Source organism: Carettochelys insculpta, chromosome 14 (genome assembly GCF_033958435.1).
Source record: "Carettochelys insculpta isolate YL-2023 chromosome 14, ASM3395843v1, whole genome shotgun sequence".
Classification (NCBI taxonomy): Eukaryota; Metazoa; Chordata; order Testudines; family Carettochelyidae; genus Carettochelys; species Carettochelys insculpta.
The window spans coordinates 26,376,491-26,402,787 of NC_134150.1; the positions used below are offsets into that span (position 1 = coordinate 26,376,491).

The 26,297-nt window shown below is 44.5% G+C and overlaps 2 protein-coding genes across 6 annotated transcripts in view; one reads left to right on the forward strand and one right to left on the reverse strand.

Moving 5' to 3' along the window:
- The window catches only part of LOC142020454 (fatty acyl-CoA hydrolase precursor, medium chain-like), a 45,102-nt gene extending 37,537 nt beyond the window's left edge, over positions 1 to 7,565 (reverse strand). Inside the window, exon 1 of one of the 5 annotated variants that reach the window (XM_075008253.1) lies at positions 7,436 to 7,565. In XM_075008253.1, the coding sequence (XP_074864354.1) occupies positions 7,436 to 7,472 (37 nt within the window). In that variant the 5' untranslated portion in view covers positions 7,473 to 7,565. Of the gene's footprint in view, positions 1 to 1,348; positions 2,021 to 3,634; positions 3,740 to 4,534; positions 4,889 to 7,435 lie in introns of those variants that run through there. The other 4 variants (XM_075008255.1, XM_075008252.1, XM_075008254.1 and 1 more) reach the window with 4 other exon arrangements.
- Positions 7,473 to 12,220, forward strand: CIAO2B (cytosolic iron-sulfur assembly component 2B). The gene is made up of 5 exons (XM_075008257.1): positions 7,473 to 7,679; positions 8,422 to 8,501; positions 9,341 to 9,466; positions 11,096 to 11,141; positions 12,003 to 12,220. Exons 1-5 carry the CDS (start codon positions 7,538 to 7,540, stop codon positions 12,098 to 12,100), a joined length of 492 nt encoding a protein of 163 aa, XP_074864358.1. The 5' UTR covers positions 7,473 to 7,537; the 3' UTR covers positions 12,101 to 12,220.
- Positions 12,221 to 26,297: the final 14,077 nt, after the last annotated feature.

Here is a 26,297-nt window from a genome sequence, read left to right on the forward strand (position 1 = left end):
CAATAGTTGAGGAAGGAGTTACTGCAGTAGTTAGGTTAAAGAAGAGAAACAAAGATTGTTTCAGGAGAGACAACAAAGATTAAAAGGGATAGTGGAGATAGTAAAGAGAGAGCGCCAACTGGTGTGACAAACACCCCCCCTGGTGCAGATTCGTCTAGCACGCTTTTTTTTTTTTTGTTTAAACAGCAAGGGATTTTTATACCCATTTTACCACATAATGATTAAATTAGGGTTTGACTTTATAGAATTGCTGATATCCCAAGTTTTTTGATGATTTTAACCTAAGTGTTTTTTAAAACCAAGTTTTTAATAAAAGGTCAAGGAAAAAATACTGTCAAGTGACCTTGATCCAAATTTGGTTGGTAATTTTACACTTTTTTTGGTTTTAAAAAAAAACCCCTTTGGCACCAATTGGCATTAAAAATATACCCCAAATAGCAAAAATTTATGTACATATTTTACCATTACTAATATAACTGTAACCTTTTTTTTTGTTTGTTTGTTTTTTTAACAAAAAAAAACATTTGGCAAAAAGTCCCGTTATGCCATGTTTAACTGGCAGGCTGCTTGCGGTACTGCTAACAAAATAAATAAAAGGGCGTAGGCCTTTTTTGGGCCTAAGTTAGCTACACTGTTATCTAGCTTATAGCCTATGGCTGTACTATAACAAATTCTTACTTAAACTATATTTTAAACTGCATTTAAGCTAGCACAGGCTACACGAGGCAGTGTAGATGTGCACCACCAAAAGAAAAAAAAAAGAAAGAAAGAAAAACCCTGGTATATCTACAGAAAATGAACACTACTTTTGGAGTACCTGTATTATCACCCTTTCTAACAACTCAAGCTAGTGACCACACTAACGTATATTATCCACACACAGCTCAGCATTAAGATGCTAAACAAATCCATGAGTCAATCACAAATGGGGGGTGTGGAGTGTGGGAGGCTCAAGACAGTGGGCTGGAGATGTGGGGTGCAGGACTCAGGTTTGGGGTATATGAGATGCTCAGGATTTGGGACTGGAGTTTGTAGGTGGTGCAGAACTTAGGGAAGGGCACTGGAGACATGGAGGTGCAGTAATGAGGACTGGGGTACATAAAGGGCTCAGGACAGGAGGTTGCAATATGTGGAGGTGCAGAAGTTGTGGTAGGGTGCTAGGGATGTCAAGGGTTCAGGTGTAAGGGTTGTGGCATGTGGGGACCCCAGAGCAAGGCATCAAGGTTCACAAGGGGCTCAGGGCAAGGCATGAAAGTGGGCGGTTAAGGAGGCAGGGGTCTGGGAGTGGGGGGATAAGGTACAGTGTGTGTGGGGAGCCAGGAATGGCCCTGGGGCCAGGTTAGCTTACCTGGCTGCTGGGGCCCAGACCGCTGAAGGTGAGCCCAGTTTGGATCTGGGCCACTGCCATGCGCAGCCTTCACTGTTCAGTCCAAACACGCGCAGTCCTGCTCAAAAACGCGGGACTCAGCAGACCAGGTCGGGGGCAGAAGCAGGCCAGAAGGTGACCTCCTGTGGCTGCTTCCCACCCCTTGCCCCAGCTAATCCCCAGCCAAGCTGGCTGGGGAGGAGGCCAGGAGAAGTGTGTGAGGGGGACTTGTGATGCAATGTCCAGGTGTGCAGTGCAGCAGATACAGGGGAGGAGAACATATCCCTTGCGCCGCCCGGAGTACAGGCCTGTAATTACAACCCACTCTCAATGTTAGAACATACAGGTTGGACCTCCCTGGTTGGGCACCCTTGGGACGAGTCAAATTGCTGGACCAGGGGAGATCAGGTCTCCGGGGGGATGGAGGGGGGCACCAGGCTGTCAGGTAGGCTCCCCTCCTCGCTGCCAGCCCAGCTCCCTTCTCCCAGGCTCCTGTCAGGTCTCTACTCCTTGCCCACCAGCCAGGCCCCCTGGGCCTAGACTGACTGTGGGATTCCACTCCCCACCCTCCTGGGCTGTGCTAGACTGGCTCCGCTCCGGCACGCCAACATTTGTCTTTGAGAGCCTCCAGGACCACAGATATTGCTGGACCAGAGTGGTTTAACCAGTATTTCTGCTTCTGATTGCGAAATGCCAGAAAATTCTTCTGGTGAAACTATTTCTGAAAGGTAAGAAATAATTATTTCCACTCTGCTTTCATGTATGATAGCAAACAAAATAAAGGGCTATGCTAAAAGCATAAAAGAAACATTTATAGAATGTAAGGTCAGAAGAAACCATCTTTTCTGATCCCTTGCATAACACAGGTCATAAATTTTCACTCGGAAATTCACACATCAAGTCCTTATCTTGCAGTGGAGCTAGAGTGTGTATTTTTAAAGACATTCAATATTGATTTTAAGACATAAAATAATGGAGAGTCCATGATTTGACTTGGTAAATTGTTCCAATGATAAATTACTACATTGATGAAAAATCGCAACTTATTTCTAGCCTGGATTTATCTAGATTCAGCTTTCAGTTATTGCATTTTGTCGTGCCTTTGCCAAATACCTTAAAGAACCATCTGCTATCTCAAATCTTCTCCTCTTGTAGGTACTTACAGGTTATGATGAAATTAGCTCATAACTTTCTCTTGAATAACATAAATATTTTTTTACAGCACTCACAAGAAGTTCACTATAAGGCAAGTTTTCCTGGAAAAAAATGGAAGATTTTCTGAGCAGCACAGGGCCACCTTTTCCCCCCCAACCAGGCAGAGCCTGTGGGCTGGATCTGGCCCTGGCTTGCCTGTTTCCAGTCCAGGAGGTTTGGGGCTTTGCACCCCACCATGTCAGATGCTGCGGGGGAGAGCCCCAAGCACCAGGAACCAGATCCAGGCAAGCGGGCGGTAGATCTGGATTGTGAGCCAGGGGTTCCCCACCCCTGTTCTACGGGACATACAAGATGAAGTGACCCTTCTAACAGCCATGCACTCATGGGACAAAAAAGGGAGGTTAATGAGTTACAGTTTGTTTTAATAAGCCCTAACTCCAGTTTACTTATTAAGAGCATGATTTGTACTATCTAGCAAAGTTACTAAGTTAACCTCCCAGGCTCATCTTTTGAAAGTGTTGTGCAGGTTTCTTTTGAGGATGAAGACTAGTAGGTCAGATACAGAGAAATTAACAGAAACACCAGATTAGGTGTGCATGAATACGTTTAACTAAGCACTCACTTTATATCAGACATCAATCTGAAAAGAAACCTGCACAACTCTTTCAAAAGCTGAGCCCGAGGGCTGAAATTCCTCACTTTGCTAGACAATAAAAGACTCTGGATTTATATCATATGACAACAATCTGCAACAACCTCACTGTCGTCTGGAAGCTTTTCTCTCCCACCCAGCGAAGTTGTCCAATAAAAGATATTAGCTCACCCCCAACTCAGCCCTCCTAGTTTTGTCAGTTACCTGCAAAAACGCATTTCTTCCCAAAGTGAAATTAAAGCGTGGTTCTCCTTACAACAGACTCTAGACAGAGTGACCACTTAAGAAATGTGAAAACTGACACTTTTTGGACATGGTCGTGCATATATAGGACAAACCCCCTAATATGGGATGTTTGGTCACTCTAGCAGAATAGGACTGTAAATGTAAAAAACATCAGAAGGGTCCCATGCTTAAATCCCTTCCTGACTTCTCCGATCAGTAAAGGAGTTTGTATTTACCTTCAGTTGCAATCACAACAGAGCATGCAGCACAAAACAGCACCCAAAACAGACAAATCCTGACAGCAGGTTCCATTTTCATGTCTGCATTAACCAACTGCTTCTCCTCTTAACTGTTAAATGCAGGTATGAAGGTCAAATTAGTAAACTAAGGGCTGATTACGAAACTCTGGATCCAAACAGGAATTGGGTAAAAGGCCCTGGACGAACACGTTAAGAGGATATTAATTTGCACCCAATCCCTAAGCCCTTTGTGGAGACACGATAAACAAGAATTCCCAAGACGAACCCTCATCAACTATTTACACCACCACTCACTACAAAGAAGTTGTACAGGTCATCGTTCTTTGTAACCACTGACATGTTTGGCATTTTGAAGAGGTCACTGCCCAGCTCCAGTGAGTTTACAATCTACGTTTTCTGCTCAGACTGCTTGCAAAAATAAGCACGCTGAAGATGTATGTTACCGGGCTGAGTTAAAGCTTTGCCCCACTCACATGTGATGATGTGCTGACCTACTCCGGGTCCCGTGGGTGTGCGTGGGGTGTGATACAGAGGGGGGAGTCTGGTGCCTGGGACCGACTACCCCACCTTTATAGCAGCCTTATATAGCGTAGCAGCAATATGTGATTCAGTGTATCCACTTTAAAACCTAGGTTTCCACAGTATTATGAGTACCAGGAACAATAACACTCTGATTGTGACCACCACAATCCCCTGTGGCTGTTCTAAGTCCCAATAATTCTCTATACAGCCCCAGCTAGTCCAGCTAGTGGTATTTACCGATAGTGATTGATTCATTTATTTGTAACTACAATTACTTAACACTTGTTATATATTTATTTGGCATAGGCTAAACAGTAGGTTACATATAGCTGTATATGATTACATGTGACTTACCAATAACATCCAATGCTCCCATATCTCACCAACAACTACATTACAGCGGCCCTTCAAGTCAGAGATACGGCTTAGTTGGGACCTTTCGTGGTGGTGACATCCGGGTGATCAGGCCGGGGTCTGCTGTCTGGACTGGAAGCTGCTAGCCTCCGCCTCGTGTCCAGAAGCCCACACCCTTATTCCTGCTAAATCACCTTTTATACTGTTTCTTACTTGGGGGTTCAATACCTGGCCAATTAAAGCGTTTGTTACCTAATTTGGGCTTTCTATCCTCCCGGCCTGTCAGAACATGTCACAAGATTTCCTCTATCCTTGGTCTTTTTCTGAACCTGCCCCCGAGACCCTCTGATATTGCACAACCAAGATGTTCTCTTTGGGGGGCTTCCAGCTACTAGCCCCAGCTGTTCTCTTTGGGGGCTTACTATCTGCTTGTCAGGATGTTCTCCTTGGGGACTCTCCAACTACTTGTCAACTTTCTGATTTTTCTCCTGGCCTGACTTCAGACCTTCCCGCCATTGTATGATAGCGTTCCAAGATGGAGTGCATGGTCATTCTGTCTTGCGAGTGAGGCTCAGCCACCAGGTGCTCGTGCTCCCACAACATGGAAGTGCCCTTCTTCAATCTCCTAACACCTCAGAACTTCTCCAGTTCTACTGAGGTGAGAGAACAACTCCATTTCACAACTTCCATTTGGTGGGCTTGCTTGCATCCATCTGCCGCCCGCATCTCAGGCACCTCTGGCCACAGCACTTAGCCTGTGCACACAGTGTGGAGGGTCCATGCAGGAAGCTGCAGCAGGGTGGGGCTGGGGGCAGAGCCATCCCATCCATAAGATGAATTGGAACAGCTGCTCCAGGCCCTGAACCTGGTGTAATTGCAGCAGCACTGGGGGTCACTTCTCCCAATCACCACAGTGCTCTGCTTTTCCATGCCACCCTCCTGGCACACAGAGTCACAGAATTCTAGGTCTGGAAGGGACCTCAGGTCATCTACTCCAGACCCTGCCTAAAGCATCCCAGCCATGTCTATGTCAAGCTGGGACTTAAAAACCTCTGGGGATAGAGATTCCACCAACGCTCTCAGTAACACATTCCAGTGCTTCACCAACCTCCTGGTGAAGTAGATTTTTCCTAATATTCAACCTACACCTCTCCCTCTGCAACCTCAGACCATTGCTCCTTGTTCTGCTATCTGTGACCACCAAGAACAGCCTCTCTCCAGCCTCTTTAGAGCCCCTTTCAGGAAGTTGAAGGCTGCTATCAAATCGTCCCTCAATCTTCTCTCCTGCAAACTAAATAAGCCCAAAGCTCTCAGCCTCTTTTCGTAGGTCACATGCTCCAGCCCCTTAATTTTTGTTGCCTTCCAATGAATCTGCTCCAGCACATCCACATCCTTCCTATATTGGGGGACCCAGAACTGGATGCAGTACTCCAGATGTGACCTCAGCAGTGCCAAGTAAAGGGGAATAATAACTTCTCTAGGGCTACGTCTACACGAGACCCAAACTTCGAAATGGCCATGCAAAAGGCCATTTCGAAGTTTACTAATGAAGCGCTGAAATGCATATTCAGCGCTTCATTAGCATGCGGGCGGCTGTGGCACTTCAAAATTGACATGGCTTGCCGCCGCGCGTCTCATCCCGACGGGGCTCCTTTTCGAAAGGACCCCACCTACTTCGAAGTCCCCTTATTCCCATCAGCGTCAGGACGAGACGCGCGGCGGCAAGCCACGTCAATTTCGAAGTGCCGCGGCCGCCCGCATGCTAATGAAGCGCTGAATATGCATTTCAGCGCTTCATTAGTAAACTTCGAAATGGCCATTTGCGTGGCCATGTTGGCACGGGAAACGTTATTATATTCTGATCTCATAGAGACATTGTTTTATAAATGAATGCTTATTGATGTTCTCATAAGGTTCAATATTGAATTTAGCATTGTTAGTGAATCCTCCTTAATTTTCAGTATTGTTTTGTTAATGAGATCCTGTTCATGTTCTATACGACCGAATAACTCTACCTTCCTGTAATTTACTTTTTGTTAATAATCTATTGGTACTTGACCTCCTGCTCAATAGGGAATTACCAGAGCGGAATGGCATAAGACCAGTAAGAATTCAGTTTGAGCTGGGGGAGTGGATAAGGGAATTATGAGAAACTCTCCCCTGGTTTGTTGGGAGGGGGTGAACAAAGGAGGCGAGAGGTATAAGTATTGCACACTGCTTGTTGCAAGGTGTGCAGGCTTTGAGGAGAGATCCCCCTGCACCTTACTTGGCATGCCAAATAAAGATTCTTCTTCCACTCTCGGTGTGTTATTGGGCCAGCGTTGCACACCGGTCACGAACTTCCACTGTGCCACCTTAAGAAGGAGGCAACAGCCATTTCGAAGTTTGGGACTCGTGTAGACACGGCCTAGATCTGCTGGAAATGCTGCTCCTGTACACCAATATGCCATCAGCCTTCCTGGCTGCCAGGGCACACTCTTGACTGACATTCAGCCTCTCATTCACTGTAGTCCCCAGGCCCTTTTCTGCTGCACTGCTACTTAGCCAGTGGGCCCCGAGCCCCCAACACTGCTTGGGATTCTTCCGTCCCAAGTGCAGGACTCCCCCGCCGCTTAGCGAGCCTGCTGCCGGGTCTCTCCTCCCACGTGGAGAGCGGGGGTGAGGGGGGGGAGCACGCTGCAGCCTCCGCACCAGACCCTCTTAGCCCCCAGGCCGTGTTAGTCGGGGAGAGGGAGCGGCAGGAGCCGAGCTTGGAGAAGGGGCCAGGAGCGCGGGGGGGGGTTGTTCCCCGCCCGGCTTCCAGCCGCTAGAGCGGAAACTCTCCCCCGCCTGCCCACAAGTGTGCGCCCCGCACTATCCTTCCCTCCCGCCACCGGAAGCGCCTTCGCGCGCGCGAGAAACCTCCTCCGCTCCCGCCTGTGTGTGCATCGGAGTACATCTCCCCTCGCCCTCGCGCCGGAAGTGGAGGAGTGTTCCGGGCTGTGCGGCCTGGCAGCAGGGGCGATGGTGGGGCCGGCTGCGGGCGGGCCAAGCCCGCTGGAGAACGCGAACCCGCTGATCTACCGACGCTCGGGGGAGCGGCCCGTCACGGCGCGGGAGGAGGACGAGGAGGTGCACGACTCCATCGACGACCGGGAGATCTTCGATATCCTGCTCAGGGATTGGCGCGAGGCAGGCCCCGGGTGTCGGGGGGTGGGAGCAGAGCGGAGGGCGCTGCGATCTCCGAGTCTACACGCTCCATCGTGTCGCTTCCTGCGCGCCGGGGCCGCCCGCTCCGGAGTCCTTCCCGTTGTGGAGAAACCTGGCATTCATCTTGTCGCAGGGTCTGGGGGCCTGGCCTGGTAACAGCTGCTGAGAGAGCCCCGCTGAGCGCCTCGGAGAACCCCACACTTAGCAGGGCTGGGCCCCTGTCAGAGCGCTGTCAGTCTGCCTGCCTGGTTCTCACACCACCTTCGTCACCAAGGATCCCAGCACCTTCTAGTAACACGCAGTGATGTGACTGTCAGACCAGCCCCCTTCTCTCCTCTCCCCTCCCCTCCCCAGGCGGAAAGATTGTGAGACTAGAGCAAGGGTTTGGTAGGGAGGGGGTGTTTCGTTGCACAGGTATGCGTGCAGGTCTGTCATAAACACTTCACGCTATTTAGGGGCTCCAACTCCCAAATAGCTGGGTGAACCTCCCAGAATACAAATATGTTAAACCATGAATCTAACACTATTCTTTTTCAGAAAGATGTAGACCTTCCTTAGCCCCCTGAATAACAAAAGAAAAGCAAGGTAGAGTAGAGGAGTCTAAACAGTGGGGTAATGGATAGAATCATCATCCCTTCACCTGTACTTTTCCATTAGAATTTTTTCTATTTACTGCTTTATTTTCCTTTACATTATACATCTTATTCGTTCAATTAATGACCCAGAACATCCTCTTACTTTGGAAGAGCTGAACGTTGTTGAACAAGTTAGAGTTAAGGTAAATTACTTTAGTAACAACATGATAATAGAAAAGATTTAACAAGCATTGACATCCAAACCACACTTTGTCTCTGTACTGACATGTCTGGACACAAATGTATAACAGTTTCAGTAAACAGACCTAGGAGAAGCAAAGTAGAGACGTTCTAAAACTCAAGTAAAGAGCTTCCATTAAAAGTCTCATTCCTGTAAGAGTGGGGTGACTCAAATAGCCAAGGAAAAGTTGGGGCTTTAATTTTCAAAAGCGTTAAGATGACATCAGTCTCTTCAGAAACACAAATATTTATAGATACTAAATGTTGTTAAATTGCCACGGAACAATTATTGGATTATTTTTTGTTTAAAACAGTTTGATTAAGTAACTATAGGATATATGTCTATTTTAGCAATTATGGGGGCAGGGGTAGCTCAATGGTTTGAGCATTGGCCTGTTAAATCCAGGGTTGTAAGCCCAGTCCTTGAGGAGGCTATATAGGGATCTGGGGCAAATATTTAAAAAAAAAAAATCTGTCAGGGATGGTGCTTGGTCCTGCTGTGAGTGCAGGGGAGTGGACTCAATGACCAACCAAGATCCTTCTAGTTCTATGACATAGGTGTATAGTGGGGCAGATTCTGTGCTCATTTGTCGTCTTAGTTTATCATACACATTTCTGATAGGGAGGAATGTTTAGAATGGTCATTAGCATACCAGGTAGAACATTACATTTGAGAAAGGGGTATGGTAGGTAAAATAATAAACGGAATTGTGGGATGGGTTAAGGAGTATTAATTAAGTTGAAATTCACATTAGTATTGACTTGTGAATTTTGTATATGGAAAATTTTTGTTTTTCAACAGGTGAATGACGCTGAAAGTACAGCAATGGTGGAGTTTACTCCCACAATTCCTCACTGCAGCATGGCAACATTAATTGGCCTATCAATAAAAGTAAAGTTAATCAGATCCTTACCTGAAAGGTTTAAGGTGAGTAATAAAATGATCCCCAGTGGAGAAGAGGGAAACATTTTTAGAGAAAATCTCTAGTGAAATATAACTAGGGCTTCTTTTTGCCACTCTTGCTCTGGGAAAAGGACATGCTCCATTAAAATAAAAAAAAAAAGGAAGAAAGAAAGAAACACAAAATTAGTAATTACTGTAGGCTCAAGGCAAATAGTGAATTGGATTTGCAAGTTAAAAATAACACCACTTTAAAATTAACTGATGTCTTGTGGAAGAGATTATAATTTTTACTTATGGGGAACCCTGACACCATAGAAGGAAGTTAAATGTTTTGCTCCAGTCCACATGAGAAGTGTGTGACAAAAGTAGGATTAGCATTCAAGAGTTACTGACTAATAGTTCTGAGTTCAGATCACTTTACTAGGCATCTGTCCCAAAGAAAACTGATTCAGGTTTGTTTGTTTTTTAAGTGGTTAGTCCAAGTTAAAATTCCTTTGTGTAGAAACATTTTCATGTATTAATTATGAAATTGTTTAACTCCAAAATTCCAGAGTTTTGTTGACATGTCAAAATGTTAAATCTCCTTTAATGGATGGTGTTAACATATTATTTTAAAAATAGATTCGTTTGAAAAAAATTCAGTCTGATAAAACATTTTTCAGATATTTGTCCCGAATGTTTGTGTAAGTGCATTTAAAAAAAAATCTTAAGGATCTTTTTTTCTGCCTTCCTGTTAGATAACTATAACCTTCTCAGGAAGAGAGAAACATATCATGAGAGTGGAAAGGAAAAAGGAGATGAGACTCTGAAATTGACAAAATACTGTCAAATGCATAAAATAAACAGATTTTTTTTAACTCAGCAACCTCAATATTGAACAAGGTGTTACCTGTAATTGTGGGAAGTCCAGACTTTTCAAGAATGAGTTTGAAGCTGATAAAGACTCTTGACATTTATTTTTATAGGTGAATGTTACATTTTGCATGCTGTACAGGCGATTCAGTTTTTCTTCTATATTTTTATAGCTGTTGTCCAACTATTTATAAAGACTCCAAGAGTGGAGTCAAAATAAAACTGACCTAATGTAAAAACAAAAAAGCAGTCCCGTAGCATTTTAAAGACTAACAAAATAATTTATTAGGTGATGAGCTTTTGTGGGACAGACCCCCTTCTTCAGATCATACCCATACCAGAACGGACTCAATATTTAAGGCACAGAGAACCAGAAAATTGTAATCAAGGTTGACAAATCAGAAAAATATTATCAAGGTGAGCAAATTAGAGAGCAGAGGGGCAGAATGTGGTGGTTGGGGAGTCAAGAATTAGATAAAGCCAGGTATGCATAAGAGCCCCTATAATAACCTAGAAAATTCCCATCCCGATTCAAACCACATGTTAATGTATTGAATTTGAATATAAAACAGAGTTCAGCAGCCTCTCTTTCCAAACTGCTGTGAAAATTCCTCTTCAGTAAAACGCAAACTTTCAGGTCATTAAACAGAATGGCCTACTCCATTAAAGTGCTGGCTGATATGTTTGTGAATCAGGAGTGTTTTTATGTCTGTTTTATGCCCGTTAATTCTTTGTCTAAAAGAGTTTGACGTTTAACAAGTTTTATAAATAACGATTACAAATACAGCATTTTATTTTTAGGTGGATGTTCACATAACACCAGGAACCCATGTTTCTGAGCACGCAGGTGAGCTTTTCTTAAGGCCAAGAGGTACTGTGAGGTGTTAATAACATTCTAATTAATAAACATTGGACCTCAGATGGAACTGATCTCAAGTTCACTGATGTGTAAGTGCAGGATAGGGAGGGAACTGGAAGTTGAGAGTGACTGTAAAGTCTTACTTCCCCACCCTTTGCCACAAATAGTTTACCTTACCAAAATCTACTGCTAAATCCAACAGTGGTTACACATGGCAGTTGAATAAGCGCTAAAATAAGTTGGGGGTCCTGATTGCACAGCTTGTTCCAGGCTGATGGGCTCCTGCACTTACACAGGGCTCTGATAAAATATTAAGGACTCCACATGCCTTTGGAACAAATTGCAGCACTATGAATGAAATCGTGAATTTACCTTGTACAGGTGAAACCTCTCGCATTCTCTGGTCCAGAAACATCTGTGGTCCAGCATGATTTTAGTTATCTGGATGTCCACTAATTATGGGTGTAGCCAGGGTTTTCCTGGTCCCATAAAGCTTGTTATAGCACTAGTCCTGCCTCTCAGTGTTTTGTGCTGTCAGTCAGCTCTAATCTACCCCAGATAGCTTCTAAAAGCCCAGTCAGCAGGAAATGTTGGTAATGCTGCAAAACAATGCTGATGTCTCATGGTTCAGCAAATTCTCTAGTTCAGAACTGGCCAGGACCCAACGTTGCCAGATGAGAGGTTCAACTTGTACAGCACAAGACTGCAGCATACTTGGAAACTTTAGAATTAAGCAAAACAGGTCTTCTCATAACAATAGTGTGGGAAGTAACGAACGATGTAAAATGGCATCGTGCATCACTACAGTAATGTATACTGACAGTCTTTTATGGGAATATTTTTACACAGTTAATAAACAACTTGCTGACAAAGAACGAGTAGCAGCTGCTTTGGAGAATTCACATTTGCTGGAAGTGGTGAACCAGTGTTTATCTGCTCGATTGTAATTGCCTGATGAAGAATGTTTTTGTTTTTTGATGTGTTAAGCTAATTTTGTACATAAATGGGTTTCTAATATTTAATTGTATGTGTGTCTGTGGTTAAAATAAAGTTATTAAAATTTATAATTTTTTTAAATGACTGTTCTACTATTACAAGAGTTAATGACGAAATTAACTTACAAGCAATAATGTATTCAAGATACCAATAAAGTAAGATGACAGTTTTATTTTGTCAATGGGGAATTTAACATAATTCAGCACCAGAAACAGTGTGACTTCTTTTTAGAGAGAAGAAACTCCCACCTTAAAATAAAAATTTGGTTTGACTTGGTTTTGCCAGTCATCACTATCCTAAAACAAAGACTATTTATAAAACATTAAGCCAAGGAATATGTTAATCTTTAAATTCAGATCAGTTTATGCACACTTGTATTGTACTACTGGTTAGCCTCTGAAACTATCCCATAATGCCCCTTGATATGCCCTTTCTGGTCAATGCTTCATCGCCGCTGCTTTCCAAGTGAGCACAGGAAGTAGGTGATATGAAGCAGGGTCACAAAAGAGCCCCAGCAGAGAGCCATCAGGAGATCCAGGATCGCATTTCTGCCATGGGGGTAATCTGTGCTGAGTAAGCTGCAAACCAGCAAAAGAAATGCACACATTTATGGAAAGATTTCCCAGGGCACGTTGGAGAAAGGTTACATCAGATAAGCCCAGCAATGCTGGGTGAAAATCCTGTACTCCCCTGCCTGGTGGACTGTGCAGCCCATGATTCCAAACAGTGATGCCCTGTCATGCACAGGGTTTTGGTGGTTGAGAAGGCTTTTTCCCTGCACAGGATTCAGCAGCAGAGGCTGAAAAACTTGTTTTCTGCACTTCACATTTTAGGGGGTGGCTCCTCCCAAGCCACCATGCAGCTGGTAGGCTAGCCCCCTGTCCCACCACACGGCTGCCAAGCTGTGCAGAGCGTGCTTTTGTACAGCATCATGCCCTGTCCTGGGCAGCGTTTTGGTATCTGAAAAGGCTTCTCTCTTGCACAGGACTTAGCAGGAAAGGCCAAGAAACTTGTTTTGTGTGCTACACATTTTATGGGGCTGTGCCCCCTTCCCCACAGGGCGCCATGCAGCTGTTACATTTTTAAGCGGTCACTGGTGGAACTGTTCTTCAGGGCATCTGCCTCTCCCTGTTCTGCATTGGATATTATTAAAGAGTTTAGGCTTCTGCCCATTCTAAAAAGGAACCCCAACCCAACAAGTTCTTTGGTTAAAGACAGTTTCCTATGCTCTCCCTGCAGGGCCACACTCTCTTCCCAAAGCCTGTAGCTTGGGGGATGATTTCCTATGAAGGAATGGTGCTTGTGGTCTCTCTTTCTTTTTCCTCTCCCACATGGACAGCTGAGCTAGGGCTTCTTTACCAGAAGAGGCAAGGGAATCCCTTAATTCTTTAGTGGGACCAACAGACAATAGTCTCAAGGGTTCATCTTTCCTCAACTTTTCTATCTTCTAATACTTCCTTAATTTACCTTCTTTTCCTGAGTCACTACTAATTCTGATGGGGTAATGGCTCCATCCAGCACTCTAACCACTAGACAGTCCCAGAGCAGAAAAGAACACATTGTATCTTCTTTCTTTGTGAAGATACTGGCCTATGTGTCTCCTTCCAGCACTCTAACACCAATGCTCTCTGGGATTCCGTACTGAGTCTTTCCTTCTATTTATTCTTGTGTTCATAATGAGCCTTAGCGCTTGAGCCACTGCTACTCCTGCTGGGGTAATGGTGCCTTCCAGCACTCTAATTACTAGACACCAGTGTTCTCTGGGATTCCATATTGAGTCTTGAAGTAATTACAGTGCTTGAGCCACTACCGCTAGACACCAATGCCCTCCCAGCACTGGAGAGAGAACCCAGGAGTTCTGGCTACCAGCCCTCCCACCCTCTAACCTACTAGACCCCACTCCTAGAGCAGGAAGAGAACCGTGCCATTGTATTTTCTTTCTTTTTTAAGACAGTTGTCCATATGGTCACTCCAGATAATTCCATTAGTATCTACAGCAGCCACAAGTGGCTCTTGGGTATCATGGACTTCACTTGGGGAAGAGACGCTTGGTCTAGAAGTAGTGTCCTTAATTTACTTGAAGTAATGACAGTGCCAGAGCCAGTACTGTGCTCCGGGCTTTGGAAAAATGGCCCTTTGTTTTCAACGACAGTGGGGAGTGAGAGCAGTGTACTCAGATGATATCATCACACACCCACAACCACTTCAGGTGCCTTTTTTCCCCCATAAAACACTGGCACTGTCCTAGCTGTAGGGGTGGCCATTGGGGCTCCATGTGCTACTCCCAACCTTGAGCACCAGTGCTGACTCTGCAGCTCCCATTGGCTGGGAACCACAACCAATGGGAGCTCCAAGGGCAATAGTTGCAGACACAGGCAGCATGTAGAGCCCCTGGCCCCTCTGCCTACAAGCTGGACATGCCAACCACTTCCAGGAGCCACCTTAGGTAAGTGCTGCCAGGCTGGAACCTAGCCCCTAGGCCCTCCTCTGCGCCCCAATCCCCCACCCCAAGTTGGAACCCTTCCTGCACCCTAACTCCCTCCAAGCAGCTGCACCCCAATCTCTTACCCCAGTTCTGAGCTCCCTCCAACACTCTGAATGCCTCAGACCCAGTACAAGGCCTCCTCCTGCATCACAAATCCCTCACCCCTACCCACGCTCAGCCAGAGCCCTCACCTCCTCCTGCACCCCAATTCTCTGCTCCAGTGTGGAGCCCCCTTCTGCACCTTGAACCCCCTCATTTCTTGCTCCACCTCAGAATGCACATTCCCAGCTGGAACGCCATCCTCTCCTACACCCCAGCCCACTGTCCCAGCCCTGTGAAAGTGAGGGTGGAGGAGACTGGGAAATAGAGGGACGGGATGAAATGAATGGAAAGTGGGCCATCGATGACGGCGCAGGATTGAGGCAGGGGTGAGGTAAAAGTTTTTGGTTCATGTGATTAGAAAGCTGGCAACCCTCTACGCTCATGTGAACTAAAGCGGCAGATTACACAAGGGTCCTGCGATTGTGGCAGACTAGAGGCTAGAGCTATTTAACATCAGTGTAAAGTAACTTATGCCTGTAATTTCTTCCTACAAGCAGACCAGCTAGTCGCTAATTTTTCAGACACATGAAATAATCGATCTGCTGTTGACCAAGGGACAGCTGAAAGGCTGAAGGCAGGACAGGAACAAGCTGCTAATCTGACATACTAGATTCCCCTCAGTGCCTTCAGGTTTCCATGCACACTACAAAATGGATACTGTTTAGTGAAAGAGTTTTTCACCACTGTGTTACTCATTCACTAGCATTCAGTAAGGATCTCATTCTCGAAACTGGAATGTGTGCACGTTCATTTGCATTTTAGTAATAAGGTATATGCATGTCCAGTAAAGAGGAAAGGATCTAAAGCAGGAGTAGACAGACAGTGACTTGTGAGCCCAATGTGGCTCTTTTTAAAATTACAGTGTAGCTCACAGAGCCCCCTGCAACCTCCCTATTATCCGTCTAACAGACTGGGGGAGAGCTTGAGAACTCTGCCTTGCAGCAGGAGTGAGGGGGTGGGGGTGGAGGCAGAGGCTTCTGCTTAGCAGGGAAAAGGGCATCTCAGGGCTTTGGCTCAATGTGACACATCTGTGGGGCTCAGGATTTCAGCAGGGGTGTAGCTGAAGCCCCAAGTCCTGGCAGGTACCTTCTGTGGGGCTGAAACTCTGAGACCCAATCCCTGGCAGACATGCCACCGTTCTCACACTTCTGAAGATTGTTTTATGAGGCTCAGAGGGCTAGTGAGTTTGGCCACTCCTGTTCTACAGGATTGAACTGGCAGGAAGGACATCCTGAGTTCTGTTCCCAGCTCTTTCTCCAAATGGGAGAGGTCTGGAACTTTTGTTTGAGACATCACTGCTAGTCTTGGCTGCAGGCTATATGGTGGTAGCTGGCCCTTTTGTTTTGTTGGGTTGTTAGCACCCGTATGGTGACTCATGGCATAAGCATCAGAGAGGTAGCCATGTTAATCTGTATCTTTGAGAACAACAAGAAGTCCTGTGGCACCTAATAGACAACAGATATTTTGGAGCATAACCTTTCGTGGATATTTTTGGAGCATAAGCTTAAGCTGCTTCATATAAGCTCTGAGGGCGCATTTTGCCTCACCTACCTGTAGAATGTTGTTAAAGAGCTTGTTTTTGTACTAGTTAAATAAAGGGGGAGCTTTCAGGAAAGGGAACATGTTGGAGGCTCTCAGTGAAACAACTGGGTATCACCCTTTGGAGCACTGTGGAGGGGAAACTTTGTATTGCTTTGGAGTAGATGTATTTCTTTGACCAATGTGGATGTTATAATAGTGATGACAGTGACAAGCATGAATCCACAGTAGGGACATACCTCAAGCAATCCAGAGTTACCTTGTCGTTGTTTCTGCTTACAGTTGATCTCAGTCCAGGGCAGGGGTCTGCAATCCATGCCTCCAGAGTCACATGTGGCTCTTTAAGGACTTTGTGGCTCCCAATGCTATAATTGCAAATTAAAAAAAACAAAAAACAAAAAACCTCCTGATAACGTTTGATAAACAGTGAACCTCTAAAAGCCCAACGGTGAACAATTCATATCTAAATATCAAATGGTATATGATCTCAAAACATTGGGTAACTTTCCCTTTAATATGTGCAGTGCATTGTGGCATATGATACTGTGTCAGTGTTTTGATCATATTGCTAATAAAATCTTGATTTTGGATAGGAAAAGGAAGCTTGCGGCATTCCTGCTATGAAGGGCAATGTGTATTCTAACAAAGAAAACTGAAATTAAATGTGAAGTAAAATTGGCATAATTAAAATATGTTTGGGAGTGAAAGTCAGGAAGACAGTGGTACAAACACACATGTAAAGTGTGAGGAAAGAAAATATGTAAAAAGTTTGTGAACATCCTGCAGTAAACATGTATTGCATTGCAAATCATTGTGTGCACTGTTCTTAAAATAGGAGTTACAAAAAGTATTGTTTGATGTTATTTATTAAGGACCATCTCGTATTCACACACACTGTGGCTCTGGAATTAGAGCTTTTTACCAAATTTGAAAAAAATGGCTCTTCTTCCTATTTTGATTGTCGACCCCGGTCTAGGGTATTATTCAAGGTGCTTTATCTAGGACCACGGACAGCACCTATACTATCAGCTGCTGCCCTTGGGTTGATTGCAAAGGAGAATGTATTAGCAATAGAAGCAAGAATGCAAACTGCAAAAAACAAAGATAGCTCAAAAGGTGCAGAAAACTTCTTTTCTGCTTGGCATTTTATAGAACAAGGTGGAAAAGGTGACTTGTAGAGACTCTGTGCTGGGATTTTCCTGTGGGATGGAGAATGGAAGTAATTCCTCCAAACCTGCAGACAAACTGCAGGACATCAATGCAAGCCCATCCCCAGGCTCTATGCTAACTTACGTGCTGGAATAACTGCTGTAACCGATATGCAGACTCAGGTGGGTTTGAGTCACTGGATCTGTATCATTATGGTTTGAATATCTCTGTTCCTGGGCAGCTCTCAGTCCCCCAACTTCTCATTCATGGACATTTTCTGGGTCAGTTCTGCTCCACTGGAGTACGGTGCCATCTGTATAGCCACTCAGGATCCTGGCCCTGCCTTGCAGCACAGTCTCCTCCTGGAGATTCCAAGAGCCCCCTGGGTGGGTAACAAATGATTTGTGCTAACATTGTATCTAGGGACTTTGTTGAACACTACCCAGGGAAGGATGGGTTAGGCTTAACTTTACTTACTGATGGGTGACATTTCTCATATCCTTGAGTGTCATTAGTTGAGTCCCACACGTGCTGGGAAGAGTCTGCAAAAATAATGTTTTATTATTTTAGTCTTTGGCCTGTGCTCAAGATCAATGTGTTTGATAAACATCTCCCTCTGGAACCTCATTTTATAAGCTACATTTTTCAATGGTTTCACAGTTATTGCAAAAGTTTCCCATTAGTCTGTCAAACAGGCCCATGTTCCACTTCATCCCTTTCTAATCCAATATCATTTGAAACAAACAGAGAGGGTGAGAGTGATGGTTTATGTTCATAGCCTCATCTGAGAGGGAAACTTTTACATTACAAGCTAAAGCAAACTTTCACTTAGGAAGGTGAGTGCCATCCACGGAGCCATATATTCTTAACTTTATTCAAGTCAGTCCTTTTGAAATTGATGCAGCTGTTTGCACATTTAAGTCTATTCAAGTGTCATGGCAAGCCCATTTCCAGAAAGGTAATTTTATGATACTGCCTGTTTCTTAGCTGCCCATGAGGCTAAAGACGTGCCAGGATTTCACATGGCACACCTATCAACACCAAGGGACCCATATCAAAGAGCTCAGCATGTGTTTAACATCTTATTTTCTCTCTGGAAAAGCAGCAACCTTACAAGATGCTCAGGAAATGGCATGTCTCACATCACAAGGACCTTGTAAAAGTACGCTAAGGGTGTCTATTCCTATTTGGTGGAGCTTCCACAACAGGGAGCCCACAAACTCAAGCAGCATGTATACTCCTCCAACACAATGAGGAGAAGCATTACATTTACAGGAACGCTTTCTTCCCATGTGCTTTAGACATCTGTCCTTAGTACTCCAGATGTTCAGGGCAGGGACTGTGCCTTTTGTGTGTTTGAAAACCAACTTGTACACCTTATGCATTACTGGAAACAAATAAATAGCAATTCTGAATTAGTGTGAAAGACCTTTGTGCTGGGTACAAGGAAGAGAAAAATCCATGCCAGTGCACCAAATACAATGCTTCCCATGTGGGTGCCATCAACTTCTCCAGAATCCAAGGTAGGCTTTTTTAAGTATCTAGCTCTTTAGGGTTCAGAAGATACACTCATGGGAAATCTAGATGCATCTGTACACTGGCAGCATACCTGGGGAAGACGTGCTGTGCTGATGGGAGAGCACTCTCCTGACAGCATAACAACTCCACCTCAGCAAGAAGCATAAGCTATGTCAGTGGGAAAGTGTCACTGTGGACAGTGTGAAACTTGTGTCACTTGGGGATGAGAGTGGATTTCAGCCCTAAGGAACATAAGTCAGATAAACTTAGGCTGTTGTGTAGACCTGTCCTCCTATCAATTTTTGGATGGTTAAACTGACAGGCTATGGTTACAATGATGCGAACTGCCAGCAGCAGTCTGCAAATGGGCGGTCTCAAAAATGCAAATGACTGCTCATTTGCATATTCACTCACTGGCAGATGCTGCCACCAGTACAAATAAAGCTGTGTAAATATGGTTCTGCTGGCGAACCTCCCCCTTTGTTGGCAGCCTCTGATTTTTTTTTCAGGCATAAGACTGGTAGGCAGGACCCAAGGCAGCATGCCAACAGCGGGGTCCATCCAGTGGGCAGTAGTTGTTATAGACAATTGGACACAGGGGGTCCGGAAGACACAGGGCCCAAGGTAACCACCTTGCTTGCCTTGCCCTAAGGCTGAGCCTGACCTTACTACCAACACATCCCAGCCTTTCAGGAGGTTATTAAGAACGTGTGACGCTGATTCTTTCACTGCACCACCAGTGCTTTTCCTGAGCACACCAACCAACACAGGCACCGGAGCATGCTCTGAAAAGCCTAGCGCTTGAGTTACGGGTGCCTCAAATTTGATTTGTGCAATGACCTGACCCACGCATCCCCTATGAACCAACCTGCTGTCCACATTCAATCATGACATGTGCTTGAGCAAAACTGAGCAGCCAAGCAAGGCACAGGTCTCTGCTGCTGCACATTGAAGAGCATTAAGGGCTGCAATCTCAGCACCACACTGGACCAATAATTCCAAGCCACGCTCTGCTCTTTCCAGGTGGCATGCTCATTGGGCAGCGCGACCCACCTCAAGCGCAGCCCCGACATGTCCAGCCAGAGCTCCCCTCCCCCGACCACAGACAGGACACGATGCACCCCGGCTAGGAGGCTGTCTCCAGCCCAGCCCTGGAACACACAGGGCTCTGTGGACAGCTTGGAAGCAGGTTACCAAACAGCACAGCAGCAACATAGTCGGACCTGGGGCATGGTGCGTGGAGGGAAAAGGCTCTACAGCCAAGTCCCTTAGGTAAGAGCTGTCTGGCAGTTCCTTTCCCATGTTGCACTCAGGTGCTGCCTATCACTCAGGCAACCCTGCCTTGTCCAGCCTCAGTCACCTTGCGCCTCAGCCTATAGCAGCAAACAGACCTAGGAGTGGCTGCTTGGTATCCAGAGGAGTTCCCATCTGCATGCAGACATGAATAAGCCCTCGCCACCCCATGCTTAAGGTGTCTCTGCTGCCCTAATGCCTAAGATGATGACCTCAGAGGACCTGATAAGAACCCAGTTTCCAACTCATGACCCTACAGAGGACCATGCACTGATACTAATGGGGGGTGGTGTTGAAATATCAGCCTTGCTGTCCCTTGCAGATGCACTTTGCACTGTATTCCTCATTAAGCTGTTCCTCATTCCTCACCATTCAGGCAGTCTGGCCACTTCCCTCAAACAGCACACAGGAACAGGAAATTCCATACAGGTCACTCCAAATTCATGGCCCCCAAGCAGCAGCTAGGCACATAAGTACCCAGGCGGTCCAATCCCAAGATCTTCAGGTAGCAGAAAGTTAGGCCATTAAGATGAGAGAGCATAAAACCTGGGAGTCCATGAGCCATACAAGCTACCAAACCATGAATGAAGGGATCAGAAGACACCAGAAGATACCTGAACAAGCTGCTACACACAGACCGGGCAGATCAGGGGAGATGTGAACAAGGGACTTGGGCCCAGAGTCTCAAAGATATTGATTACCTGGCTCCCACTGAAATCCCCAAGGGTCAGCTGCATCAATATCTTTGAGAATCTAGACTTTGGTCAATGTGGATAATTTTCTCCTTTCCTGATGCTGGAGTTGGGCAAAATCCCTGCTGGCTCAGGTAACCCCATCAGGCACAGCACCCTCACTTTAGATTTTATGAAGGGAATTTCTATTATTCTCATAGATGCTTGTTCTTCAGAGTATTCCTTATTTTCACAGCCTACCAAACCAGGCTTCATCTGGCTGCCATCAAATCTGGCATGCATAGGAATTAGACTCAACTAGTCTCAAACGATTATAGGGGTACCTGTTTTAGTATCCTAACCCCATGACACCAGAGGGTGCAATTTTCCAATCTGAGATTATTTGTGCTAATGGAAGTGCTGGCATCTGTTGCCATTTAAGGATTAAGAAGCTATACTGCAGCCTGCCCAGATGCCTTCACTGGGGAAACGGAGGGATGCTAGCAGCTTTTCAAATGTTTTTCCTATCTTTTTAATAAGACCTGGCAGGATCATCACCTTAAAATATAGTGTCTGAAAAAAGTGGTTGTGTTAGCATTGCAGCCAACATTTTATTAAGGGCAATCGTTTCTGGGATAGAGAAGAAATACCCGATAAACAGGATCAAGTGAAAGGTCCTTGCATCTCAGTTTTGGCTTCTATTTTCATTATGATTTTTTATCCATTGTTTTTTGGATGATGAGGTAGAGCCTGAAAAATACCTTGTCAAGTTACACTTCATTAATGATGGTCAATATTTTTAATAAGTGATGGGCAGCCTAAAACAGACCACTGTTTCTGGGATGCTTTCTGCTCCTCCTGCACAATGTATACACTGGGCCTCATTCTGCAAGTTTGCAAACCCTTGATCTCTCACAGAGGTCTCACACAGATTGTTCAGTTTTATGTGAGTGATCAGCTGTTGGCATTTTTTTCACCAAGAAGACCACTGAGTCATTTGTGGCTAAAATAAAGAGTTAAATTCATTTGGCAAACAAATACACATAGCAAATTATATCAGATTTTAGCCTTATCATGTTTGGCTTCAAATGCTGTTGGTCCAGACGCTCTGCAGAACTATCTACATTTCCCTGGATAGGCAGTTAGGTCTATCAAATACTGTATTGTACATTTATCAGGTTACAAAATAAATGACTGATTTTTTTTACCTTCATTAGTTGAACAAAAGTATTCCAATAGTTCCAGATAATGGTATTTCCAGCACCATCAATTAAACCAGAAATTGCAATAACAATGGATTCCACTAATTCATGAAAATAGGTGCAACATTTTTATCACACTGAAAATACAGGATGAGTATTCATGGCATCCTCCACCATTTTAACACTGAGGTTGAAAGAGCAGCTGAAAGGCAAAGCATATATTATAAAGAAATATTTATGTCACTCCTCTTGAAATGCTAGCACTCAGTCTATTTATTATGTGTAAAAACTCTTGGGATTCAATCCAGCTCCGTATGAGGTTAACGGGTCTCTTCCCCTGACTGCAATGCATGTTTGATTGCCCTTCTTTCCTAGCACAGGCTGAACATCTCTAATCCAGAACGCTCTGATCCAGCAAATTCTGTAATCCAGCATGATTTCAGTTAGCCAGATGACCATTTGTCATGGGTACGGTCAAGTTTGCCATGGTCCAGTAATGTTTGTTTACAGCCCCCAGTCCTTGTTCTCAGTGTTCTGTGCTGTTATTAAGCTGCAATGTACCCCTAAATGTCTTCTAAGAGCCCAAGACGCAGTGGAAGTGTTGGTAATGCTGCTACACAATCTGACCTCCTGTTGTCTGGCAAATTCTCGTGTCTGGTACCGGTCAGGTCCCAAGGGTGCTGGATAAGAGATGTTCAAATTGTACATATAAAGTGGCCACTCTTCTCTTAGGTCATTATACAGTGCGAAGGGTAAGTTGAAACAAAGTGGCATGAATAGCACCACCCTTTGGGATGACTGGAAATGCTTCCAAGGCAGAGACTCTTGAATACACAAATAAAACAAATATGCCAAAGACAGAAAGTGCAGGAATGAAAGCTGCCTAGAAGAAACAATAACTGCACTTCGGTTGCCCACATTGGCTGTAGATAGTAAAAGCTATTCACCAGAGAAATTTAAGCAATATGTGCCCGGTGCACTCTCAAAACTATGGTATGGAAAGTCTGCTAAGGAAGTGGAAAAGGGCTGACTGCCTATGTGGCAGATCTGAGGATTGTAGGCTCAGGCCTCCGGCTCAGTGATACCTCTAGGAATAGTGTATTACAGCATTACCAGTGTGAACTCCAGTAGCAGAGATCTGGATCCAAAGTCTGAACTTCCCTCCCACAAGTTCAGAGGTGTTTCAGTGCTGGGTTTTGGTTGGATCCTATCCCACAGAAACTGAATTCCTTCTTGAAACTTCAAGGTGACACCTTCATAAAGCTGGTGCTCCTTAGGTGATGTGAGCCTTTTTCCAGCAGATGGTGCTGCAGTTTCACACAGGTCAGCATTTACTCTGAGATATAGCTTTGAAAGTAAACACAGCTGAAATCTGGGAGGAGACACTTTTTATCCAGTGTCCCAAACCTTGTGCTGTCTCCTGCTTATAGTAAGAGCTAGATACACACAGTAAAAGCGACTTTTCTTCTTCATGGAGCCAGATTACACTGTAGCATAAGGCATTGTTTGTCCTTCCTGACTGCACCATGGGAGAGTCCCCACACTGTATCTTCAGGTTTTCTGCTTGGTTCTCCTTCTGTTTCTACAGAACAGAAACCTCCAAAAATCTTAGCCTCATAGAATCCAGAATCACAGCAGTTGCACCAGGAGATATGGTGAGGTACATGTTTGCACAGATGAAGTCTAGATCATAGAATTTTCTCAATCTGACATACTCAGTTCTGAGGCTGTCCCAACTGCACTGGGATGGGTTTACCCCAAACAACTTGGCAATTTCTGAAATCAGCAATTTTAATTAGGATCACGGTTGATTAAATCTGCAAAGTATTATGGTTTTCAGCCTCTGTGAAGCAAATTATTTTTCTGCTCTTTTTACATGTGTAAAGTGCAATGTACTGGGTATATGATTTTCTTTCTCCGTTAATTAAAAAAAAAGATAGTCTCCTATATATCCATATGTTTTGATAGTGACTTATGGCAGAGTCATTGCTTTAGTTCTTCAATGAACACTTTTTTCTTCTTATAAGGGAAAATCCACTGCATCAGAGTGAGATTATCTAAAAAAAAAAAAACCTTCCAACAAACTACTATATTCTTCGCTGTTGCCTAGTTACTTGCTGCTACTACCTTAGAAGGCTGTAAAGTCATCTGAACGTTTTTTTTTTCTTGTCAATGGCATAGGAGCAGAGGTGTAATGATCAATACCAACTTTTTGCTTGGTGAATATTATTAAAGAAAGGCTGTGAACTAGGGCAAATGTGATTAAGACAGAACATTTACATTAGGAGCAATGTACTGTACTCATATTTTCCCCCTCATAATCCAGCTCCTGCTGCATGAGCTGGCAGTGAAGTCACAGCCTTGACATTTTTGATGTGAGAGCCTGATGTCTAGGGAGTGGTTGTATGGTCCTTTGTTCTCTGGATTTCACACGTAAATCCCATTCATGTTGACTACCATTGTGAGTAGTTATCCAGAAGGTAGTAGATCCTCAGAACCAGGACAATTCCCTTGCCCTGACTGTGAACGCCCATGCCGTCCAAGGCTTGGTCTCCTCAGCCACATGCGAGTCCATCACCGATGAGCCTGTGCAAGTTCAAGACCTCATCGTCTGACACGACAGACTTCCAAGGAAAGAGGAAAAGACCCTCTGGGTCTCATTTACAGCAATGTAAATTGATGGCATTGGAGATAGCAAATTAGGAGTTATGCCTTTACGGCAGGAGACTCTGTTGACCTGTCTACCTTTATTTAAGCACAGATAGGTCTGGCAATTAGTAAAATCATGAACATTTTAAAACCACAGCTAAGACCCTAGAACAGGGGACAGCAACCCCTGGATGCTTGCCAAGAGTAGGATGTGAGCCAATTTTCATCAACACTTGAGGTGGGAACTCAGCCCCGCTCCTCTCCCCCCATGTAGCTGGGACCTTGCTCAAAGTCATGCCTGTGGATTAACAAAAGACTAGGTAATGCTACCAAACCACCAACTGAATGGCAAAGCTCTGCATCTTCATTTATTTATTAATGAAGCTGTTGTAAATAGGACTATTAGTGACTTCAAAAAGTATCACCAGCACTCAGGCCATACATAGAGGTCAAACGATCAAATTTTGGCTCTCTCCTCAGAAAGATTGCTGACCCCTGCCCTAGAATTTCTATTGAACCATGCAATTCATAGCCATCTTTTTTTGGAAAGTCCCGTTCCAGTGACAGAGTATAGCGTATAGAATGCAAAAATGTGAGTGACAATTCCTGGAACACCACCACAACAAAGTGTGAAAAGGCTCCATTACACTGCCCTTCTTTGGGCCTGGAAACAAGTGATTACTTGTAAAGTTGTCAACAAACTAGAATACTTTCAACCGTAGTTGGTTGAGAAATGGATTATTTATTAGTGGAGATGGACCCAGGTCACAAAGTTTGAGCCCAAAGTTTTAGGGGTTTGGGTTCAGCTCATCATAGAAAGAAGGGCTGGTCATTAAATTGGATTTGTGTTTCATTTGGGTCTGTTTATAATTATTTTGGAAAGAAAATTTTCCACGTACTAAGATATACACTCACCACACTAATAATTATCCTCTGTACCCCACCCCGCAGCTACAGATCACAAACCACAGGGAACATTTCAAACCATTCTATTATTTCAGCCTTCATTTGGGCTCTTTATCGCATGTTCTATAGTGTGTTTTGACCTTGATCATATGAAATTTATACTATGCCCAAAAAAACATTCAGGCTGGTTAATTCAGATTCCATTTGCTCAGTTTTGTGAGGCTGGGACTGAGAGTTAGAGTTACTGAGTTACATATTACATTAATTACTTTCTCTGTGACAAAAATAGAGACAAATTAAACACAAAGCAAAATAACAGACATGCAGAGAACAGCGCTCATATGATCTTATTTTCACGATAATGAGCATATTGCTCTCCACCAAAATATCCCCATTTATGGCAGCGGAGAAAGAATACATGTTTAAAAAGGCTTGCACAGCTATCGCTGCTCTGTTATTAAACAGCTGTGCAGCTAATTTTTGGTGTCTCCTGAAAGAGCTGATGATACCACAAACACCACATGTGGACATCATTTTATATGAAAGACTTGATGACATCACTAACAAGGGAGTCCTAAGGTGTAAAAAGGCTAATGTCCTTTCCAGTTCACTTTAAAGAGCTGAGTTCTCCGTG